Here is a 23,160-nt window from a genome sequence, read left to right as displayed (position 1 = left end):
TTTTCTTATATTTACTGTTTACATGATATATGATAGATATATCATGCATATTTATGATACAATCTAAGTAATTCATATATATCTAAATAATTCACATTAACATACATAATTTGGATTACGATCAATGCAGGCATGTCACATCAGCGGAGACACTATATACTAAATAATGCTGGGACAATGCATAACAATTAAGGCACTAAATATTAAAAAAAGCAAACGTACAGAATTTGGGTGTGAAAAGATTTTTCTGTGGAAAAATATCAGAAACTTAAAACGTGAAGAAATGGAGTATCTACATGACCACATAAACATGTGAAACTTTCATATTAAAAAAAACCAACAAAATTCACAGGCAAATTGAGAAAAATATTTACCACTTGTATAACAGGTATTGCAGAGAGAACAAGGACAGTTAATGCACAAAATACAAATGGCCTTATGAAGAGATATGAAAGACTTTATATTACTAATAATCAAAGAAATATGAACTAACTGTCTATCAAATTGGCAAAGATTAAAAAATATTCTAATGCCCAGGGTTAGCTAAAGAGACATGGGGAAAGGAAGTAGTTTCATGGTCTGTTGTTGGGGTAGAAAATAATACAGTCTGCCTGGTCTTAAAACTCAAGCATAACTATTTCATGCCTAGGTATTTATTCTAATGAAAAAATCTAAGTATTTGAAAAGACTTAACTACAAACGTACCATTGTTTAAGTAGTCCCAAAGTGAAAAACATCTCAAGGCTCAATAATTGGGCATTAAATAAGTTACGTTCCATCTATATAGTGGAATGAGAAAGTCCTTAAAAATGCTGTGGAAGATTCTTTAATGACATGGAAAAATTATCATGATATAATAAACGAAAAAAAGTTACACAATGGTATGTACAGTATAACTCCATTCTTATTAAAATAATATATATGTATATGCAAAGAAAAATGACCCAAAGCTTAACAGTTTTATCTCTGAGCATTTAACATAGTGGGGGTCTTGGTTTACTTTGTGCTTCCCCAACTCCTCCTCCCCAAGCCCCCACCCCCCAAATTCTCTAGAATATGTACGTCTTATTTTTTTTTTAGTAAGAAAAGGGAAGAATAATTTAAAAATTCATCAAGATGTTATTTTTGCCTATTAATTTGGCAAAGATTACTTCCAAAGACAATACACAGTATTGGTAAGATTTTGGGGTGAGCACGCACAAAATACATGCTGCTGTGGTAGTATAAATTGCTACTAATGGCATCATTGTAAACTTGGCAACACAAATCAAAATCCTCAAGAACAGAGGAAGTATTTTCATTCTAGGGATTAAGGAAGTCACAGGGGTGGATGCCAAAGATGCATTTATAAACTTGAATGTCCACTTGTAAGTACATGGTTAAGTAAATTCCATCTGTATGAGACAATACTAGGTGTTAAACATCACAACACAGGGTACTTATTGACATAGGTCAGTATATTAAGGGCAGAACAGTAAATATAATACTGATTTAATATGAAAGTGTGTAAGTTTCCTAGGGCTACCATAACAAATTACCACAAACGGGGTGGCTTAAAACAACAGAAATTTATTCTCCCACAATTCAGGCCCGAAGTCCAAAATCAAGGTGTTGGCCGTGTCGCTTCCTTCTGGAGGCTCTGAAGCAAAATCTGTTCCATGCCGCTCTCCTAGCTTCCGGTGGTGGCTGACATTCCTTGGTGTTCCTTGGCTGGTAGTAGTGTCACTCGTCTCTGCTTGTTGTCTTATAGCCTTCTTCCCTTTGTCTCTGTGTCCTCTCCTCTTCTTATAAGGAACCAGTCATTGGATTTAGGGCCCACCCTAATCTAGGATAACTGCATCTTAACTAATTACATCTGCCAGGACCCTATTTCCAAATAAGGTCACATTCTGGAGGTTTGGGCTTGACATAAATTTTTGTTGGACATGATTCAACCCACTACATGTATGTAACATACATATTAAGCACGTTGGGTATCTATATGAACAGCATTTATCTTGGGGTGGGTTTATGACTATTTAAATATATTTCTTTGTGCTTTCCTGCATTTTAAAATAAATAGCTTATGTACTGCAGTTGTATTTACGTAGAGACTAAGTTCTAAATTTGTTAAGGTGAACATTACTTGTAGTCAACAATCACTCTCCCTCCTATAGCTCACAAAATACAGAACATACCGTTTTGTACATAGTGTATTGTCTCCCCAAAACATCTAACATAGCCAATTCTTCCTCTAGCACTGTGTAGATTACTGTTCCTCTGATGAGCACTAGAGGAAGCAGTTGGCTTGGGTTTACATGCTACATTGTACAGAAAAGAAAAAGAAGGGTTTTCTAAGCATGAAAGTAGAGTTGAATGGCTTCCAAGTTAAATGAGTATATGATGAGACTCTACTGTTCTACTTTTCTAATTAGAGGAAAACTAAATTTCTTTCATGTTTATAAAAACACCAAAACAATCATGATGAATTAGGAAAGACTCTTCGGACCAAGGGAAAAAAAATAATAATTACTGATTTCCAAAACGTACTCCGTGAAGAGGTTAGGTATAGCTCTGAGTCTTTCTGGACTTTTTTTTTTAAAGGTCATGGGAAGAAAACTTAAGGAAATAACGATATTGTGGATATAATTATAGCCAACTTCTCCTTTTAAAAATTCTTCCAAAGTATCCTTTTCTTTTAAAGATTTAGGACTATGGTTTCTTTTATAACTGGATTAAGATCAATTATATACAAAAGTCAATTTAAAAAAAAGGAGTATTGTCATGTACAGAGGCTGACATCATGGGTAGTCAAAGAATATGTTTAATAAAAAATAATTAAACTTCCATTTGCTCTATAGAACATCATAGAAAGTAATTTAATAAATTACAAATGACTTTTTAAGACGTTTGCTCAACTACAGAAAGCAAATTCAGACTACACAAAACACAACTGGTAAATATTGCAAATGTCCAAAAGAAAAATTAGACTAAGACTTGAATCATGAAACCTGAAACAAGAGCTATAAATACAAGGCAATAACAGCTATAATTCTTTTAGTAACTACCAACACATACTTGGATATCCTTTCAACTGCAACTTTAGTATTATGGAATTCTACTGATTTTTTTTTTTTCCTTATAACCCTTAACTTTACACAACCATATTTATGCATTTTTTTTAAGCTGATAGCTGGACGACTTTTCCCCAATCAATACTAAGTAGAAGTGTCTTGAAACCCAAGAGAACATTTAAAGTTAGTATTAATGCTTTGAAAACTGCAAATTGCCTTATTACATAGAAAGAGAATCACTAAGATGTTAACCAAATTCATTTGACCGTAATTAGGAAAATACTTTATCTCATAAATTTGATATAAATTAGATTTTTAGTGATAAGATCTAGGGCTTTTTTTTTTTTCCTTTTATTTTTTAATTGGGGAAAGAAAGGAATAAAGATCATGTGGGTAGAACTAGAGGGAGAGAGGGGGAAATGTGGATGCTGTTGAAATACTTTCACCGGCAAACCAGGTTAACTGTGTTTGAGAAACTTTGGCTATCTCATAGGTGTATTCTAGTTAAACAAAAGTGCAATACTGCAAAGGGAACATACTAAATATGTAATATATCATTTTCATGATGAAGAATTACTACCCACTTCTCCTGGATGGGCATTAGTGACTATTGCTAAGACATTGCATAAAGGACTATCAATTCAAAGCACTATTTTGGGGAAAATACAAAAATCAATACAATCCCAATGGAAGTTATATGATTTTGTAAATACATGTAACACTGTCGCTCTAATAAGGGGTTAGTTATTTTACACACAGAAACAATTTACTGGTAAAGATCTTGGAAAATCCAATATAATTGCTGGGTTCATGACAAAACAACAGAGTTTTATCAAAACGCACTGAAAGTTATTTTTTTCCTCTGGGAGAGAAGTGGGGTACTTTCCCCCCCTAAATTTATCCCCTCGCAAACTTTATCACTGACTTATTCAAGTACCAGAAAATGCTAACATCTTTCTCTCCTTAGGATGTAAATGGTATTTTACTCCAATTCAGTTCTAATTGTTTTAAATGTATATGAAAGTGAAACTGGACCTCTCCATCTTGTCGGAATAGCAGCTTTAGCAGGAGAAACTGTATCACAAATCAAATATCAGACAGATTTTGCATGATAAAGGGTTCTAAGAAATTGATCAGAAGCCTTGGGCTTCGTTTTTGTGGTTTACAGGTATAACTTGTATATATTTTTTGAGATTATTCAAAGTGCATATTCAAAATGGGCCAACTCAGTATATTTAATATAAACTGATAACCCAACACTGATTCTGGGCAACATTTCATCTGCTTCTACCTAGAAACTCAAAATGAATTCAGACTGTTCTGCATATTACTTTACCACTATCCTCTGTTAATTCTGGAATATTTCCATGACATAAAACACAAATAGAAATCTACACAAATAAAGCAAACAAACAATTTCTTTTACATGAAGTATGCTGTGTTGAAAGTTCTTTTCAGTGGCATTTCATGAGTCTGCCTTTTCTGAACCCTGGAAACAGACATTACTCATCTGAGACATAATTATTTCTAAGAGGAGGCCAAACTTGGAAAAAGTGAAACTAAGTATGTCTAGAGGGTGCCAAAGTCACGTGACACAGGATTATTTTATGACTTGATTTTACCGACAGCAGAGTTAAGCTCAGCAAAAAGCAAGTCACAGTTCTTGCCAGATTAACATGATATATAGGATGTGTTTAAAAAACCCCTGAAAACAAGTATAGAATTAGAAACGAATGTAAACTTCCTAAACTAACTCAGCTGAGGTAACAGGTAGCCAGTTAAATTGGCTGATTGGGAAACTTATTTCTTCTGGAAAACACACTTGTACCTGAATTGGAAGCATCAGCAGTGCGTCACAACACTAGAGCATTTTCATGTAATTAAAGCAATGGATGGCGATGTAGATTCTACAGCTTTCATGACATTCATTAGCTGCCCAAATTATTGCTGAGTTTTGATCTGTAAATTATAGGTGTCAAGGAGGCTGTAAAACTATATTCAAATTAAATCAGTAATATGCATAAAGTATTCTGTGTTCACTGCAAATATATTAAATATACAACTCTCATTGAGTATCATTTTCATAAAATTAACCCCCAACAAAATTATAATGCCTTTTGTTGCAATTTTACACCTTTATGTATTTGATAGTACATACGAGTTCAGAAACTTAGGAATTTTAAGAAATATTACATGCAAAACGTCTCTGAAAGCAGTTTGCACTTCTAAACAAAGAACTGAAATGTTCGGTCAGTAAGTTATTGATGCACTCAACACTGGGGTATTTACAATTAATAATTAAAGAAAAAAATCCAAAATCAGTTCATAATTTAAGTGCAGTCTGGGAATCAGTCTTCATTACTAGAATCTGAATCCTCGGATGACGACGATGTACTATCAGATCCAGATGAAGCATCGGCTTTCTCTGAACCCTCATCTGTGCTGTTTTCGTTGAGAGGACTGGGTTCAGTTCCTCCTTTGTCTTCCTGATCTCTAACTCTGGAATCCTCCTCCTTGACTTCTATGGACTTAGATGAGCCTAAGTCACTGTTTTTGTTTTTCTGTACATCAAAAGTATTGGACTGGGACAAAGTTGGAATATGAAGATTAAGGCCTGGAGTGAGAAGCATCCCTGGATAAAGTATATTGGAGAGTAGGAGTGGGTTAAGAGCTAACGGGTTGGCAGCTGCAGCTGTATTTAATGCAGCAGTAGACGATGTCGAAGGAGAACTTGACACAGAGTTTTCTCCCCCATTCTCTGAATTTTGACTCTCTGTCCTTTCTTTTTTTCCTTCTAGCTCCTTAGGGTCATTTCCCTTTTTTTCCTCTGTTCCAGATTCGGTAGGCTTTGTCAGGAGCCCTCCCATGCCCAACAGATTTGGTAATCCAGTCATTCCTGACAGCAGCATGGGGAACATGGCAGCCACGTTTTTAGCTTCTCCTCCAGAAGAAAGGCCAGCAGGCATTCCCATCAGCCCTGCAGTCACTTGCAGTGACTGCAAGTTTTGTAGGTTTTGCTGTAAGGCCTGAAGAGTTGTGAGATCCACACCTGGAAGTAATCCATTGGCTGACAAAGGATTGCCTGAAACACCGCTGGCAGTTGTAGCTGTGGCCGCTGCTGTGGCCTTCGCAATTCCACTTTTGGGCCGCCGCCCCCGCCTGCTGACCTCCTCTCTCACAACGGGACCAGTGAGAATACGCTCATACATACTTTCTGGAAGAAACCCCTAAAAAAAAAAAAAATCAGCAACGACAGCTGTATTAAAATAAAATCAATAGCTATCAAATGAAATCCATAATTATTCAGAAACTTAGTCTGTGCTGATATAACATAATCAATTATGAAAGACATAGCCTAATTTCACATTATAAGTGGTGGCCTGAAATAGTTCTTCCACTTATCATTTTTTTCACAGGGCAAGAGAGCAGAAGGAGGCCTCTAGCTTTCTTCCACACTGTGAGGCATACATTTGTGCAACAGTTCTGGAAAAAAGAAGGTCCAAAGACATTTTTTCGTGAGGGTTGCTTCCACACCTTTACATGTCTCACATCACCAATGACTCTAAGAGACTAATAAAGAAGTGCCTCTCCTGCAGTATAGAAGAACGATACGGAAAAGGACAGAGAAAGTAAGTAAAAGGTTAAATGAGAGGCTTCATGAAAATCTTCTGTCACTTTGGGAACAGGGAGGGAGAGCCACAGCCTCGCTGAAAAAGATACTCAAGTGATTCTCCCATGACTCTGGGCTTAGAAACTCTTAGAAGTCCTAGGAGTTTAGAATCTCTAGACCAGCATTGTCCAAGAGAAATACAAGCCACATAATGTAATTTTAAATTTTCTAGTAACTGCATGCATTAAAAACGGTAAAACAGAAATAGGTGACGTTAGGGGCGCCTCAGTGGCTCAGTTGGTTAAGCATCCAACTCTTCATATTGACTCAGGTCATGACCTCATGGTTCGTGAGATCAAGCCCCGCATCAGGCTCTGTGCTGACCATGCGGAGCCTGCTTGGGACTTTCTCTCTCTCTCTCTGCCCCTCCCTTGCTTACTCTCTCTCTCCCCCTCAAAATAAAGAAAAAATATTAGAAACATGTGACATTAATTTTAGTAATATAGTCTATTTATAAAATTTAACCAGTATATTATCATCTCAATATGTAATGTATGAAAATAAAGATATTTTATATTTTCTATTTTTTCCAAACTCAGTCTTAAAGACCCAAACCAGGGTAGGGGAATGGGCAAAATGGGTGAAGGGGAGTGAGAGACACAGGCTCCAATTATGGAATGAATAAGTCATGGGAATAAAAGGCACAGTATAAGGAATATAGCCCAGTGATGTTGTGATAGCATTGGCAGCTACACTGTGGCGAGCACAGCATAATGTATAAACATGTCAGCTCACTAAGTTGTACGCCTGAAATTAATGTAACATTGTGTGTCAACTATACTAAAACAAAATTCCAACCCAGTGTTTTACACTTGTTACACACACTCTGTTTTAGGCTGGCCACATTCCAAGCGCTCAATCACCACACGTGCTTGGTGACGACCGTTTGTGACAGTGCAGCTCCCGACAGCAGCTTCAAAGACACTCATGGTACTATTTTTAAATGGTGTTCTGAACTGATCAACTTACCTGTTTTCTTTACAAAAGCATTAGGGTCCACTGCAGAAAATAAGACAGCAAAAAAATACAAAGAAAAAAAATCATCCATAATTTCACCATTCAGAGAGAACCACAGCTAATGTTTCAGGATGTGTGTTTCCATTTTTCCCTTGTGCATATCTACAGATTCTACAATTCTTCCCACTTCTGTTTCTAAAATAAATAGAATCATAATGAACCTAGCTTTATAGCCTGCCCTGGTCATTTGGACACTTGTAGAAAAAATAGCTTTGTATTTTGATTGCTGAAATCAAGAGTTGGATGTTTAACCAACTGAGCCACCCAGGTGCCCTGATACAATTTTTTAAATAGTTGCTCAAAGGGACATCTGGGTAGCTCAGCTGGTTAGGTGACTTCTGATTTCGGCTCAGGTCATGATCTCGCAGTTCTTGAGATCATGCCCCATGTTGGGCTCTACTCTGACAACGCGAAGTCTGCTTGGGATTCTCTTTCCCTTTGTCTGCCCTTCTCCTGCTCACCCTCTCTCTCTGTTTCAAATAAAAAATAAATAAACTTAATAAAATGAAATAAAATAGTTGCATAGTTTTCCAATAGATGGCTGGACCATTAATATATTCCCAATTTTTTACTACTATACTATGATGAATATACTTAAACACCTTTCCTCACATCTTTGATTAGTCTTGGTAGCATTGCTCAAATAGTTATCTTAGAGGTTAAAATGAAAACAGATCAGCCTATGTTGATTCTGCATTCTAACTCAACAAGCATCTGAGAAATTTGTAACATGTGCTGCAAAATAAAAACTGTGAACTAAAAAACACTGTCACACGTTCATGCAGTATTTGATTCTTAAAACTTAATCTCTGGTATAATTAAATGGCATCTAATTTTCCCTTTTGAGTATAATTGACACACAATGTTACGTTAATTTCAGGCATACAACTTAGTGATCTGACAAGTTTATATATTATGCTGTGCAGCTACTGTCTGTCCTGTTCCAGTGTCACTCACTGTATTCCTCGTGCTGTGCCGTTTACTCCTGTGACTCACTCATATTCCACAACTGGGAGCCCATACTTCCTGCTCCCCTTCGTCCATTTTGCCTCCACCTACCTCCCCTCTGGGTTTAAAGATCTGATTCTGCTTTTTGTTCTGTTCTGTTCTGTTTTTGATTTTTGTTTTTAGATTCCACTTATGAACGGGATCATATGGTAGCTGTCTTTCTCAGTTCGACTAAACAGCATCTAATTTTTGACATGATGCCTGAGTTAGTATGTATGAAACACTCACAGACTGCTTAACAACATCTCCCCATTCAGGAGCCACTCCATATTCTGAATTTTCTTTCAGGAATCGACATAAATCTTTTAAAGGGGGAGCAAATGCACCTCCAACCTGTAAATGAAAAACAGACGGTTAGATAAAGATACTACTAAATATGAAGATACTTCTTGCTTTTATTCTGTGCTGTACAGAGTTTATTTCTTGAACCACCTTTGACAATCTTTATTAAAAAGGACTACCACAGGCCAGAAGCACTATTAATATAACATATAGACATGTGGCAATGTAACTTTTAAATGCTTTAAGTGACTAGAATAGTAAAACAAATAACCACCATTTACTCTGCACTTACTATGCTGGATAGGTGATATCGCCTAGTTAAGAGCATATATGCCCTTTGGAGTCAGACTTACCAGCTATGTGAACTGGGGCAAATCAATAAATCCCTCTGAGCCTCAGCTTTCTGATCTGTAAAATGGGGATAACAATACTTCCCTTATAGGGTTTTATGAGGATAAAAATGAGACAACTCAAGTGCTTTAGCACAGCATCTAGCACATAAAAAATATTTTATTCTTTTTATTATATGCCAAGTACGCTAAGGATTTTAAGTATACGACTTACTTTAGTTCTCACTATATCCTTTGAGACAGTATTATTTCTGTTTTTCAAATGAAGGAATTAAGCCTCAGAGAAGTTATATAAATCGCCCAAAGCTAGCTAGTGTTAGGGTCAACTTTCAACCTCGGGTCTCAAAAACTCACGCTCTTATCTGTCACGTAAATTGAAACCTTAACTATAAAAAATATACATATTTTTTGAATGTGAAAAGCGATACAACCAACCAAGTAATCACAATATGAGAAAATTTAAAACCTATATATAATATTTAGTATGAAATTAAAACAAAATGATTTGGACCTATCAACTTCATGTTCCTTTGGAGCCTAAAGATACTTCATAAGTCCTTTTTCCATACCTCTCTGGACGAATATATATTATCTCCTGACAGGACACAGACAGGATTTTAATGTGGCCAGGTAGAATACCCGTACGTAACCTTTTCTAGTATTTCCTACAGTCTTTACTTAGTCTCTGCAGTTTCTGTCCTACTCTCCTTCTCTTTATCCCCTTCATTAAGCTCCAATTTAAATGGAGGCCCTCTGGGTGGTTTATGGGGATTTAGAAGGTAGATTCTTTTCTAGCCTTAGGCCTGTACTCTTGAGACTCTGAACAAGAACTAACTATAAATTAAGGGAAATGAATAGGTCCCTTATCAGGTTACCACAAATTAAAATAAGATTAGGAGTGTTTGATACCTAACAAGTAAAAATACAAAACTGTTCCATTTCCTTAAAACTGGCTAAGACAAATTTATCCATAGCTAGTAATGCTAATTTTTGTTTTAAGTGCAAAGATTTGTAACACAATCTACATAAGCACAAAATTAAGTAAAATGCTACTAGAATGTCATCTTGTTCTTTTCCTAATACACCTATGACATCATTTTAAAGTACTAACAAAAGCTGAATAAGCTATCTCTACAAAATTGGGGAAAGATCTGTATTAATTTTAATGAGTTGGCACACATAACAATATCAAAACAGTTGTTAAATTAATTTATGAGTGAAGGAACTCAATGAAAAATCTGCTGTTCTTATTCTGAGGTCATCCTTTTCTTTATTTTGTTGCATGTTCAGCCGTATTAAAAAAAAAAAAAAAAGAAAACCAGAATAAAAATACCGGAGCTATAAGATTACAAAAAGGGCGTCCAAGTGTTGTATCATTTATGCTGTGAGTTGAAAGAGACACCTACCAATCCAAACATAAACAAAAACAATTTGGGGAAACAAATGTTGAGCCACCTTTGGTTTTAGAATTAGAATTTGGAAAAACCTGACTCTTGCCATTCATCAGTCAATAAAGCACTAAGACAAACACAGCAGTGCCCTTACTCTATAAGGGACCTTTGTTTAAGACATTCTATTTTCATCTATCAGAAAATTACGCAGTATGTTGATTTTATTTATTTTTCCAGTTTTTAAAATTATTTATTTTTTAAATTTACATCCAAATCAGTTAGCATAATAGTACAATAACGATTTCAGGAGTAGATTCCAGGGATTCACCTCCTACGTATAACACCCAGTGCTCATCCCAGCAATATGCTGATTTTAATCACTTTATGGCCATCTGACAGGGAATGAGTGATAAATATATAAATCCATGATGGCTGTGACGAGAACATCAGAGTTTCTCAACCCGTGCACCATGGACATTGTGGGCTGGTGCTGTAAGGGATTATCGTCTGCACTGGAGAACGTTTAGCAGCATCCTTCCCCTGCCTACCACCACCCCACCTCCCAAGTTGTGGCTACCAAAGATGTCTCCAGGCATGGCCAAATGTCTCTGGAAGACAAAATTGCTCCCAGTGAGAGCCACTGCTTTGGATGTGGTGCTCCTGGGCAGTGCCACACTGCGTAGGCACAGACATGTGAAGTGACTTGCTTATTTTGTTCCACAGCTTAGCCAAAGATGCGGGATTTGAAACTAGACCGTATAAAACCACAGCCCGTGTCTCTTCTCACAAATCTGCTAGTTAAATATGGAACGCTTCAAGACCTTGTGCGTCATCTTTGTGCATGGGCCATGCTGATCTCCGCATCGTTCCAGTTTCATTCTACGTGCTGCCGAAGCGAACACAATACATCTGTCCAGGTCTGTTAGGAAACTGTGCATAATGAAACAGGGCTCTAGAGAAATCCTAAGCACTGAACCAATACAAAGGATTAACCACAAATATACAAATACCTTTCTGGCATTTCTTCTGTTAATCAGCTGAACACGTTCTTCTCCAGTAAGACTATTAACATCGAGTTTATTAGGGTTTCTGCACCGATGCCTCTTTTGTTTGGGCCTCCCCTCATGGAGCTGCATTCTCTAAAATATATAAGCAAAGAAATAGCTTTAAAACAGTGCAAACAGTACAAAAGAGCTGAACCAAGTTACTTAATCCTGTAATACTGAATAATACATATTAGATATCTATATCTAACATTGAAGATTTTACCCTTTATACTTTAAAAGACTTAAACTTTAAATATTTTTATATTTAATACAGCTGACCCCTGAACAACATGGGGTTAGGGGTGCTCCCCCCTGCCATAGTCACAAATCCTCATATCTTGATTCCCCCCCAAACTTAACTGCTAATAGCCTACTGTTGACCAGAAGCCTTACTGAAAACACAAATAGTTGATTAACACATCTTTTGTATGTTATATGTGTTATATCCTGTATTCTCACCACAAAATAAGCTCAAGAAAATGTTATTAAGAAAATCAGAATGAAGAGAATATCGATACATTCTCCATACTGTGCTGCAAAAAGCCCATGTATAAGGGGACATGCACAATTCAAACCTTGTTTGAGGGTTGCTGTGTAATAAAATACTAAGTAAGGCTTTAGAGTTACCGATAATGCTAGAGCAGCCTCCCGTAAATTGCACACTTCTTTACTTTTTCTCCTGACACATGGGGTTTTTTTCTGTGCTGATACAATCTGTATTTGTGCTAGCTGTGGCTCTCCTCTTTCGTCATCTCACTAATAGTTTTTATCTCTTCACGAGTAATCTCACAATACTAAAAGGTAGTACTTTTATTTTATGAATGGGAATCGAGGTTTGGAGAGGTTACCTTCGTCAAGGCCACGCAGCTAGCAAGTGGCAGGATCTGGCAATAAAACTCTTTGCATCAGGCCATGCTGCTTATGTGTACAGCTTAGCAAAGCAGGGCTTGATGTTTATAGCTGTTTCGGACCAACGAGAACATTGCAAGAGATGAATGCTCACACTCTTCTGCAAGGCATACCTGTCCCATCACAGCCTGGGCCTAAATTCACTTTTTCTGTCTAGTTACTACTGCCCCACTCGGTCCCCCACACACCCTGTGACATCAGGCTAGCCATTGTTTTATGAATGTGTCTTACAATCCTATCCTCTTTCAACTCTTCATAATTGTTTTATAATGCCTAGAATAGCCTCCTCTTGGGTTAACCTGATCAAACCTACTTATTCTTTATCATCCATCAGTCATGTATGTCAGCTCTCTTTTCTTTCCATATTTCCTTAGACGCTTGGCCTAGGCAGAGTCATTCATATTCCTTTTATCTGTTTCTATGGTACTCTATACATACCTGTTATTATATATCTGTATCTATCATGTTATAGTTACTCAGCTCTAGACATATCCCAATAGAGTATGAGAGCCAAAAAATCATTAATGTGAAGTATCCTTCAAAAATCAAACTAACGGTTATCTTGTATTCTTTATCACAATGCTGCTTTTAAAAATATTTTAAAATCTTAATAATAGTATGTAATGTTATCTAAAACATTACGATAAAAAGTTTATTTGCAGTGAAAATGATGAATGGCTGTAAGTTTAAAAAATTAATAAAGACTCCTTTGCAGTGATGAGAGACAGACAGGAGAATCCTTTACAGACTACAGTATACACGCCACAATGGCAAGAACTTTACATTGCTCATGGTTTTATACTCCATCCCTTAAAAGAGGGGCTAGCACACAGTAGGTACTCAATAAAAATCTGTTGCCTAGATAAATGTTATTTTCTAACATGTTAAGTTATAGGGTTAAACTAATGATTCTCATTATTGTTAGAATTGCAGTATTCATTCTAAGATTATCCATCATATTTAGGGAAAATTCCTCCCCTCATAATTATAAGAGCTTTATTTGGCTTAAAACATTTTTTTTTTAATTTGTTTTTTAGAGAGAGAGAGAGCACACGTGTGTGTGAGTAGGGAGAGGGGCAGAGGGAGAGAAAGAGAACCTCAAGCAGGCTCCACACTCAGCGAGGAGCCTGATGTGGGGCTTGATCCTACCACCCTAGGATCATGACCTGAGCTGAAATCAAGAGTCAGATGCTCAACTGACTGAGCCACCCAGGCATCCCTATTTGGCTTTTAAAAAATCAAACATAATTAAAGTTTATTTGAGAATTAGTGGCATCCTTTGAGAAAACCAGAAATGTGAAAGGCATGTGAAAGTCAAGACTGAGGCACTTGGTTTATTTCCTGGTGTCAATAATGGCAACGTAAAACTCTAGACTAAGTACATATTACAGACACAAAGACCACTGTAGGGACTGGAGCTTTTGTAGTTCCTTTTCATGAAAAAAATAACAAGTAATTTTTTTCTGTTAATAAAATAACAACTTTACCTTTATATAGAATTTTTTAATCTTCAAAAGACTTTCAGTTTTTAATCACTGGCTCAGTGAATATTCATAGAAAGCTAGATACTATTCTATGTATCAGGAATTATGTACTAAATAAGTCCTGGGGATACAAAGTCCTGGGGTAACTAGGACTTGGTCCTTAAGAAGCTTGCAGAGTACTAAGACAACTTCACTGGGCTGTCCATTTAATCTTCATAATGAAGGCAGATACAATAGGTCTGCTAGCTTCATTGTATAGAGGATCTGGCACAAATTTTGGTAATCAGTATCTAATAGTAAAATACTGCAAAATGAGGGGCACCTGGGTGGCTCAGTCAGTTAAGCGTCCAACTTTGGCTCAGGTCATAATCTCACAGTTTGTGAGTTCGAGCCCTGCGTCCGGCTCTGTGCTGACAGCTCAGAGCCCGGAGCCTGCTTCGGATTCTGTGTCTCCCTCTCTCTCTCTGCCCCTCCCCTGCTCATGCTCTGTCTCTCTCTGTGTCAAAAATAAATAAAACATTAAAAATTAAAAAAAAAATAATGCAAAATGAAATAACAGATTTCTATGAGTAAGAAAGCCATATGCCTATAAGATAGCGAGCACAAAGTATTTCAGGGGATGTAAAAATGCAAATGAAATATAACAATTTTCACTTTGATTAATGTAAACTCAATGTGCATCTGGAGAGACACAACAGCTATACTGTCATAGCCTGAAGAAGAGCTTAAAAGTAGTAGTTTGGACACTGGATTTAAGACTGTGTACCTTGTAATATTTACTTAAAATTTTAGTATTTTAAGTTCTTTATCTAAAAAAGCTATAATAACGCCATTCTGATAAAGGTGTCATGAGTCTTAAATGAGATAATATACGTTAAGTGCTAATTATGATGCCAGGTACACAGCTAAATCTCAATACATGTTTAATATGATCATAGTATTTTTTTTTAAGTTTCTTTATTTATTTTGAGAGAAAGCATGTGTGTGAGTGGAGGAGGGGCAGAAAGAGAGGGAGAGAGAGAGAATCCCAAGTAGGTTCCACGCTGTCAGCACAGAGCCTGACATGGGGCTCAATCTCAAGAACGGTAAGATCATGACCTGAGCCAAAAATCAAGTCTTGCTTAACCAAGACTGAGCAACTCAGGCACCCTTAATATGATCACTAGTATTTTACTTTATTTTTATTACTACTTTTTAATGTTTATTTATTTTTGAGAGAGAGAGAGGGGGAGAGAGAGAGACAGAGACAAAGTGTGAGAGGGGTAGGCGCAGAGAGAGAGGGAGACACAGAATCAGAAGCAGGCTCCAGGCTCTAAGCAGTCAGCACAGAGCCCCACGCGGGGCTCAAACTCACAAATTGTGAGATCGTGACCTGAGCTGAAGTCAGACACTTAACCGACTAAGCCACCCAGGTGCCCCTGATCATTAGTATTTTAAAATAAACTCCTTGAGGAAAAAGATTGGAAATGTTATCCCTTTATAACCTTCACTGGGTCTTACATGGTACTCTGTATATTGGAGGTGATTTTTACTATTAAGCACAGAATGGAAAAATGGAAAAAGGCACTGATGGGGAAAATGGTATTTTTTTCTGTTAGCTTTCCTACATCTTGGGCAGAACATGTATTTACATAAGTGGGTAAAAATTTATGCTTCATCAGCACAGATTTGGTAAGTCACAGAAATAAAATTAATACCAAGATTTGTAAGGCATCACCTACAGGAATAAAAGCTCCTAAATCTTCCACATAACCTGGGTGCTCCTTAAGCCATTTTTCCAAATCCTTTCTCTTTGGCGCATCATCGCCTGCAAGTCTTGTCCCATCTTTCAGGTTAATAACTGGAACCGGACTTTCTGTATCCGGCATTCCTTGAGGCTGAGTGTAGGACAGTGCTGGATTTATCCCTGTAGAAATCTGGGAGCTGGTTAGGCCTACAGTTACCTGTAGAAAAACACCAAATGAAAATTTTATTGCTATGCTTTATCATTCAATTCTTTGCAAAGTCCAATGAAGCAAATCTTTCAAATTTAAAATTTTCATGAATCTTAGGCAGTGTTGGATGCCTCTGAAATAGAATCCAAAGTACAATCTAATTTCCTAATTAATATTTTTATGCTGTAAAACATTCACAGAACAGCAATATGTATATTTACTAGGACTGAATTTTGGACTCAAGGATCCGTAGTTTTTACTTACATGATTAGGTGGTTTATTTCTGTTAAAAAAGAGGATGTCAACACCTTCTACATTCTTCCTCCTTCCCCGCCTTTTTTTGACTATAGGCTGGTTGTCTAATCTAACTCCATTGGCACCAAGGGTTGACTGAATGGAAGTACCTAATCAAATAAAAAAATGCAAAACAGTGGTCAAAATCTAGATGTTAAGCAAATTAAAAGCAATAATTTTTCTAAATATATGGAAGTGTTAGTTCTTATTTTACACCATCCCTCTTCCTCATTTGAAAATTTGGAAAACTATAATCAACTTTTTGACTTGTCTCTTCAAACTCCCCCCCCCCCCCCCCGATTCTCACACATCTTATCTTCCTCTCCCTTTTAGAGGAGGAAGTGTGTCTTTCTCACGGATAAGACAAATCCTTTTCCTTCCTCTGCAGCCACTAATTCCTACCTTTTCTGAAAGCTTGTTTTATCAGTCTACTTTCTTGTGCCAAAATACCCATTCTATATCAGATTCTTTTCCCTGACTTAAAAACATGGCCTAACTCAAACAACTCATAAACCTCTTTCAGCCTTTTATAATTCCCCAAACCTTCGAAAGGTTAGTATTTGTTGTGCTCTCTTTTTCACGACCAACTCCTTCCTCAATTTCCCATAGTCCGTTCCTGTGCCAGCTTTTGTCAGGGGTTTTAAGATCACCACTAACTTTTTACTTGCCAAGTTAAACTGACATTTATTGTTCCACATTTCAATAAAAATGTCTGTAAGTGGTATGAATTAAAGTTCCATGCATTCAGCCATTTTTTTCCAATAAATAAATACTTATTGAATAGCTTGTACGTAGGTACAAGGTCCTACAATGGTTCGAAGAGGAGTTAAATGGTGTTCCTGTCCTCAAAAGTACATAATCTAGAGCTCTCCTTAAAATACTGTTAAGGATGAGATGTTTGTTTAAAATAATTCACAGCTTATAGTGAGAAATGAATTTTTAATCAATTCAAGGAAAATTCTTAGAGCAAGTCCAGGGTATCCCTGAATAAGGAGTTGCCCATTGGCTGGCTGTGCAACCTTATGGAAGCCACTTACCTTCATCACATCTCAGTTTCAAAAAGGTACCTTAAATCATATGGTAAGGAATTGCTAGTTACAATGATTAAAAAGTAGGTTTGCATATAAAAAAGCACACTAGGAATGTGACATAACTTTATAAAGAAAAGCTTTCATTATCCACCCAGTGAATTTCATTATAACCATGTTCACAAAACATTATAAATGATTTGAAAATACTTTCACTATAGCACATTTTACTTTATTTTTTTAAAGGCTTATTTTTGAGAGAGAGAAAGAGCGAGAGCGAGAATGAGAGAGAGCAATAGGGGAGGGGCATAGAGAGGGAGGGACAGAGGATCTGAAGCAGGCTCCACACAGAGAGCAGGGAGCCAGATGTGGAGCTTGAACCCATGAGCCTTGAGATCATGACTTGAGCTGAAGTCGGATGCTCAACCAATTGAGCCAGCCAGGTGCCCCTAGCACATTTCAGCTATAACAATAAACTAACTTTCCCAAAGTACCATTTTTTTTTTTCAACGTTTATTTATTTTTGGGACAGAGAGAGACAGAGCATGAACGGGGAAGGGGCAGAGAGAGAGGGAGACACAGAATCGGAAACAGGCTCCAGGCTCTGAGCCATCAGCCCAGAGCCTGACGCGGGGCTCAAACTCACGGACCGCGAGATTATGACCTGAGCTGAAGTCGGTCGCTTAACTGACTGAGCCACTCAGGCGCCCCCCAAAGTACCATTTTTAAAGTACTATTCTTTAAAAAAAAAATTTTTTTTTAATGTTTATTTATTTTTGACAGGGACAGAGCATGAGCGGGGGAGGGGCAGAGAGAGAGGGAGACAGGCTCCGAAGCAGGCTCCAGGCTCTGAGCTGTCAGCACAGAGCCCGACGCGGGGCTCAAACTCACAGACCGTGAGATCATGACCTGAGCCGAAGTCGGACACTCAACCGGCTGAGCCACCCAGGTGCCCCAAAAGTACTATTCTTTTTTATAAGAACTTCTCATAACTTCCTTTTCTTTTTTCTTTTCTTACGTTTATTTATTTGAGAGAGAGAGAAACTGAGAGCAGGGGGTGGGGCAGGAAGAGAGACAGAGAGAGAGAGAGAGAGAGAGAGAGAGAGAGAGAGAGAATCCCAATCAGGCTCCGTGCCATCAGTGTAGAACCTGATGCAAGGCTCGAACCCACGAACTGTGAGATCATGACCTGAGCCAAAATCAACAGTCAGACGCTCAACTGACTGAGCCACTCAGGTGCCCCATGACTTCCTATTCAAATATGAATGAAATACCTTGTTATCAGCCCCTTTCTAGCATGACCCCCAACCCTCAATCCCTGCCCCAGCTCAGTTTTTATGTTGTGTATAACCTAGATTCATCTTTTCTAAGCAGGCTCTGATTTCATACAAATATCTCTCCAGTAGGGATTTACATACTAGCTATGTCAATCTTATCACAAAACCATACTATCAAGTCTCTGGTTCATGCTATTCTCTGCTTCTCTTCCACCTCTCCCGGGAAGGTCACTTTCCAGAAAGACCATTATCTAATCTGCCTCTTATAAATCCTTTTCAATTCTACCTCTTCCAGAGGACTCTGCCTAAGTTTCTAGACAGCAGTGGCTCCCCTCTTCTCTGGTATTTAGTAACTATAATGTGCTGTGTGGCAAAACATATTATCTTGTTTTGTTAATGTCTTGTCTGATATTTAAATTTTCTTAATGTTTGTTTAGATTTGAGAGAGAGAGAGAGAGAGAGAGAGAGAGAGAATAAGAGTGCAAGAGGGGGAGGGGCAGAGAGAGAGGAAGACACAGAATCTGAAGCAGGACAGCATAGAATCTGAGCTGTCGGCACAGAGCCTGACTAGGGGCTTGAACCCATGAACCGGGAGATCATGACCTGAGCCAAGTCAGATGTTTAACTGACTGAGCCACACGGGTGCTCCAAAGTCTTGTCTAATATTTTAACATGTAGGTCTTAGTCTACCAAGCAACTGAAAGGCAGACAGTGTCTATGTTTCTTTTTACTTTCTCTTTACTATATTTCCGGTGTGATATAAAAAAGTACTTAATTATCTCTGGAAAAACAACTGCACATACACCAAAGTGTGCATTTATAAACATACCCTATTTGACAATTCATAAACATATTTTCTTTGGCCAATTATATACTACTGTGATGCCCTTCCTTCCTTTTTTTCTTTCTTAAAAAAACTGAGCCACCTTGAGTTATTTCTGAGGGTGATTTTTATAAACATTACTGATTTAAGCTAGAATCCAAAATGGAAAATTTAACTTAATCTCCTTTATAAAGCTTGTATTGCCTTTGTCATAGATGTAATTATAACACTATTAAAAATAGCTTCTTTCTGCTAAATGTCTACGAGGTGCCACACACTGAACGAGGTTTAACAAGTGTTTTCTTAAATCATCAAAAACGAAACAATAAAATCATAGAGGTATTATTATTTTTTCATTAAAAAATTTTTTTTAGAGAGAGCACTCGTGGGAGAGAGTGGGGGAGGGGCAAAGGGAGAGAGAGAATCTTTAGCAGGCTCCACACTCAGCACGAGGCCCAGTGTGGGGCTTGATTCCACAACTACAAGATCCTGACCTAAGCAGAAATCAAGAGTTGGATGCTCAACCAACTGAGCCACCCAGGCACCCCAACACAGAAGTAATATGAGGCCTATTTTATAAATGAGCTCAGAAACATTAAGTTACTGGCCTAATGTCACAGCTGGCAAATGACAGAATTAAACCCTAGGCTGTTTGGCTCTATCAACACCCTCTGTTCATTATTCCAGGTAGTTTCTGGAATGGGCTCTTTAGTTTTGTCTTATTGTAATTTATGCTATTTTTACTATCCCCTTCGTTAATTAAATTACATTACAACCTGTATCTTTATTGGAAACTTTCAGATAAAATTCAGAGGGACCCAGATAAAATTCAGAGGGACCCATATAAACATAAAAAGGGCCTAGGCTTTGGAATATTAAGAATTATGATAATAGTATTTATTCAGCATCTAATTCTAAAACCTGTGAGGTACCTAATTTTAACATTGGTTTAGCATCTAATTATGTGCCCGGCTCCGTATTAGCCACTCTACACATATTATTTATCTCACCCAACAACTCTCTCCTACCCCAACCCTTCATTTCATAAACAAGAAAAGGGAAAAAATTGTTAAGAGATGTTCTAAGAGTCGAATAGGAAGGCAAATCTAGATTTCACATTTGCAATTAGTAAGATGGATGAGATATAATGCTTAGATAATAACTCTTCCTAGTTTTAATGTCTGAGGCTTTTTAATATTTTACATAGCTGCAGATTAGTGTCACAATGACTACTTATACTATTAAAAATAGTAATATTTGCCAAAGTAACCTTTAAATAACCTTAAAGGTGAAGTCTGTACAATTCAGCTGCAATAGCAATAAAATGTTCAGATGATATTAGTGTCAATCCCATTTTATGGTGGAGTTATCAGAGTACAAGAAATTGTATTTCTAAACCCCACTTAGGTTAGTCAAAAGAGCCCACAGCTTATCTTCCCCATTTGTTCCCATTTTCCCCCTAAAAACACAGAGCTCCTTTAATACAATACTGTTAATGAAAAGCACAGTTTGGGGATTTATACTTCAGTAGTAGAAGCATGGCTGATGCATATTTGAACTGCAATCTGTACATGTCTGAAAGTCCAGGAACTAGAGGGTTACAATGAATGCTTAATGAATCTGTAAGTAATACCGACGGTACTAATTTATAATTTAACTATGATTTATAATTAAAAAGTCACGACAGCAGCAATTGGGAATAGCAACCAATTTAACACTTATAATAAAGCATTATTTTCCCAAATCGTAGGAGTCCCACACACTGTGCTCATGCACAACAGGAGATCTGAAATGTTTTCAAATACTGCATGGCAACCAGATCTAGTAGAATACTGAAACAGGGTCCTCAGCCTTATGTAAATGGTAGGTGTAATGGAAATTCACGTCACTAATCTGCTTTAATTGAAAACCTGCATTTTGTAAAGACTCAGCTGATCATGAGTAAAATTCTCAATTTCTGATACTGCACTTTAAAATGGACACAGACAAATTAAAGCACACTAGACCAAGATCAAGAAAACAAAACAAAACAAAACAAAACTTCTTATGGACCTCAGCACCTACCGAGCACACAACATGTGGCACCGATTTGGTATCTAACAAACACTATTGATTCAAATTGTTAAAAGGTTAGAAGAAATACAGTCCCAAAGAGGAGGAGATATGATCATTGCTTTCAAAATGTTAAGATGATCATGCAAACATAGGAATAGGTTAATTCTCTGATGCCTTTACTTTTTTAATAATTAAAAAAATTTTTTTTAAGTTTATTTATTTATTTTGAGAGAGAAAGAGAGCACAAGTGGGGAGGAGAACACAAAGAGGGAGAGAGAGAATCCCAAGTAGGCTACATGCTGTCAGCACAGAGTCTGATGCAGGGCTTGAACCCACAAACTGTGAGATCATGACCTGAACTGAGATTAAGAGTCAGACATTTAAATATTAAAAAAAAATATTTATTTATAAGAGAGAGAGAGAGAGAGAGAGCACACAAGCGTGCACACCAGTGGGGGAGGAGCAGAGAGACAGACAGACAGAGGGAGAGACAGAATGTTAAGTAGATTCCACGTCTAGTACAGAGCCTGATGCGGGGCTCCTTCTCATGAACTGCGACATCATGACCCGAACTGAAACCAAGAGGCAGACGCTCAACCGTCTGAGCCTCCCAGGCACCCCTTGTGACGCCTTTAAAGTCAGAATCTCAATCACTGAGAAAAAACAATTGCAAGCAAAATTTTCTTCTAAGTAAGAAGGAATTTTGTGGTAATTAGAGCTGCCCAGTAATATAAAGGGCTGTTTAAGGTAGTAACAATCTTTTTCCTGTAAATATTCCATGAGAATGAAAGATTGTCTTTCAGGGATTAGTCATGACAATTCCTGTATCCTATAGACGACTGGACTACACTGTCTCTAAAGTCTTTCTAAAACTTCTCATTTTAACCTTCTCTACAAATCACCATTCATTTGTGGTTCAGGTGTTTGCTTTTAAATTCATAATTGCTTTTATATTGAAATGCTGTTTGAGCTTTTACCTGCATAAAGGGACTCGACAGAATATTTCCACCCAAATATTTAAATCCCCCAAATAAAACTGCACCCTGCTTTAAAATGTCATATTAAATGCCTCAACAGGTATTTATTAAGAACTAAAATTATACTGATTACAGACTTAAAAGAGACCCCGACATTAGAGGATAGATGACTTTTTATTAGAAGAATAAATAAAAGAGGATTTGGAAACAACAGCAGGAATATTTCCTACTGAGGCAATTATTGTGACCATATTCACCTGATACTGGCACGGATTTGGGAAAGGTGGCGAGGCTGGTCTCCGATGCACTCTGCAGTTCCCGAAGCCGAGCAAGGTACTGTTGCTGCCCCAGGGCACTGTCTTCGCTGTCGAATGGTCTTTTCTGAGCAAGCCCTTGCTTCTGAAATGTCAACTTCAAACCACCTTCCTGTTAACAAACACCATTATCAAGAAAGAAACAATTAAAAAAAAAAAAACCCCACTTGAGGTTATTAAGAGAAATTTTTTACTTAGAAAAAGTGAAGTAAAAACCCTGAAACGTTAATCATCTTCCTATTCAGAAA

At 37.3% G+C, this 23,160-nt stretch overlaps 1 protein-coding gene and 1 non-coding gene across 11 annotated transcripts in view; both read right to left on the bottom strand.

The window, feature by feature from the left end:
• Window positions 1-2,785: 2,785 nt before the first annotated feature.
• CHD9 (chromodomain helicase DNA binding protein 9) overlaps window positions 2,786-23,160 on the bottom strand; it is a 235,678-nt gene continuing 215,303 nt past the window's right edge. For all 10 annotated transcript variants that reach the window (XM_045442757.1, XM_045442756.1, XM_045442760.1 and 7 more), the window contains 6 exons: window positions 22,856-23,024; window positions 16,409-16,548; window positions 15,932-16,153; window positions 11,782-11,910; window positions 8,977-9,081; window positions 2,786-6,280 (listed from right to left, as the gene is read on the bottom strand). In XM_045442757.1, coding sequence (XP_045298713.1) covers window positions 5,402-6,280; window positions 8,977-9,081; window positions 11,782-11,910; window positions 15,932-16,153; window positions 16,409-16,548; window positions 22,856-23,024 — 1,644 coding nt within the window. In that variant the 3' untranslated portion in view covers window positions 2,786-5,401. The remainder of the gene's footprint in view (window positions 6,281-8,976; window positions 9,082-11,781; window positions 11,911-15,931; window positions 16,154-16,408; window positions 16,549-22,855; window positions 23,025-23,160) is intronic.
• On the bottom strand, window positions 11,570-11,673 carry LOC123579528. The gene has a single exon (XR_006702829.1). It is a non-coding gene; the product is annotated as a U6 spliceosomal RNA (small nuclear RNA).

The sequence above is a fragment of the Leopardus geoffroyi genome, chromosome E2 (genome assembly GCF_018350155.1).
Source record: "Leopardus geoffroyi isolate Oge1 chromosome E2, O.geoffroyi_Oge1_pat1.0, whole genome shotgun sequence".
NCBI classification, from domain to species: domain Eukaryota; kingdom Metazoa; phylum Chordata; class Mammalia; order Carnivora; family Felidae; genus Leopardus; species Leopardus geoffroyi.
The sequence above is the reverse complement of the archived record's forward strand: the minus strand, read 5'-3'. Positions and strand labels throughout refer to the sequence as shown.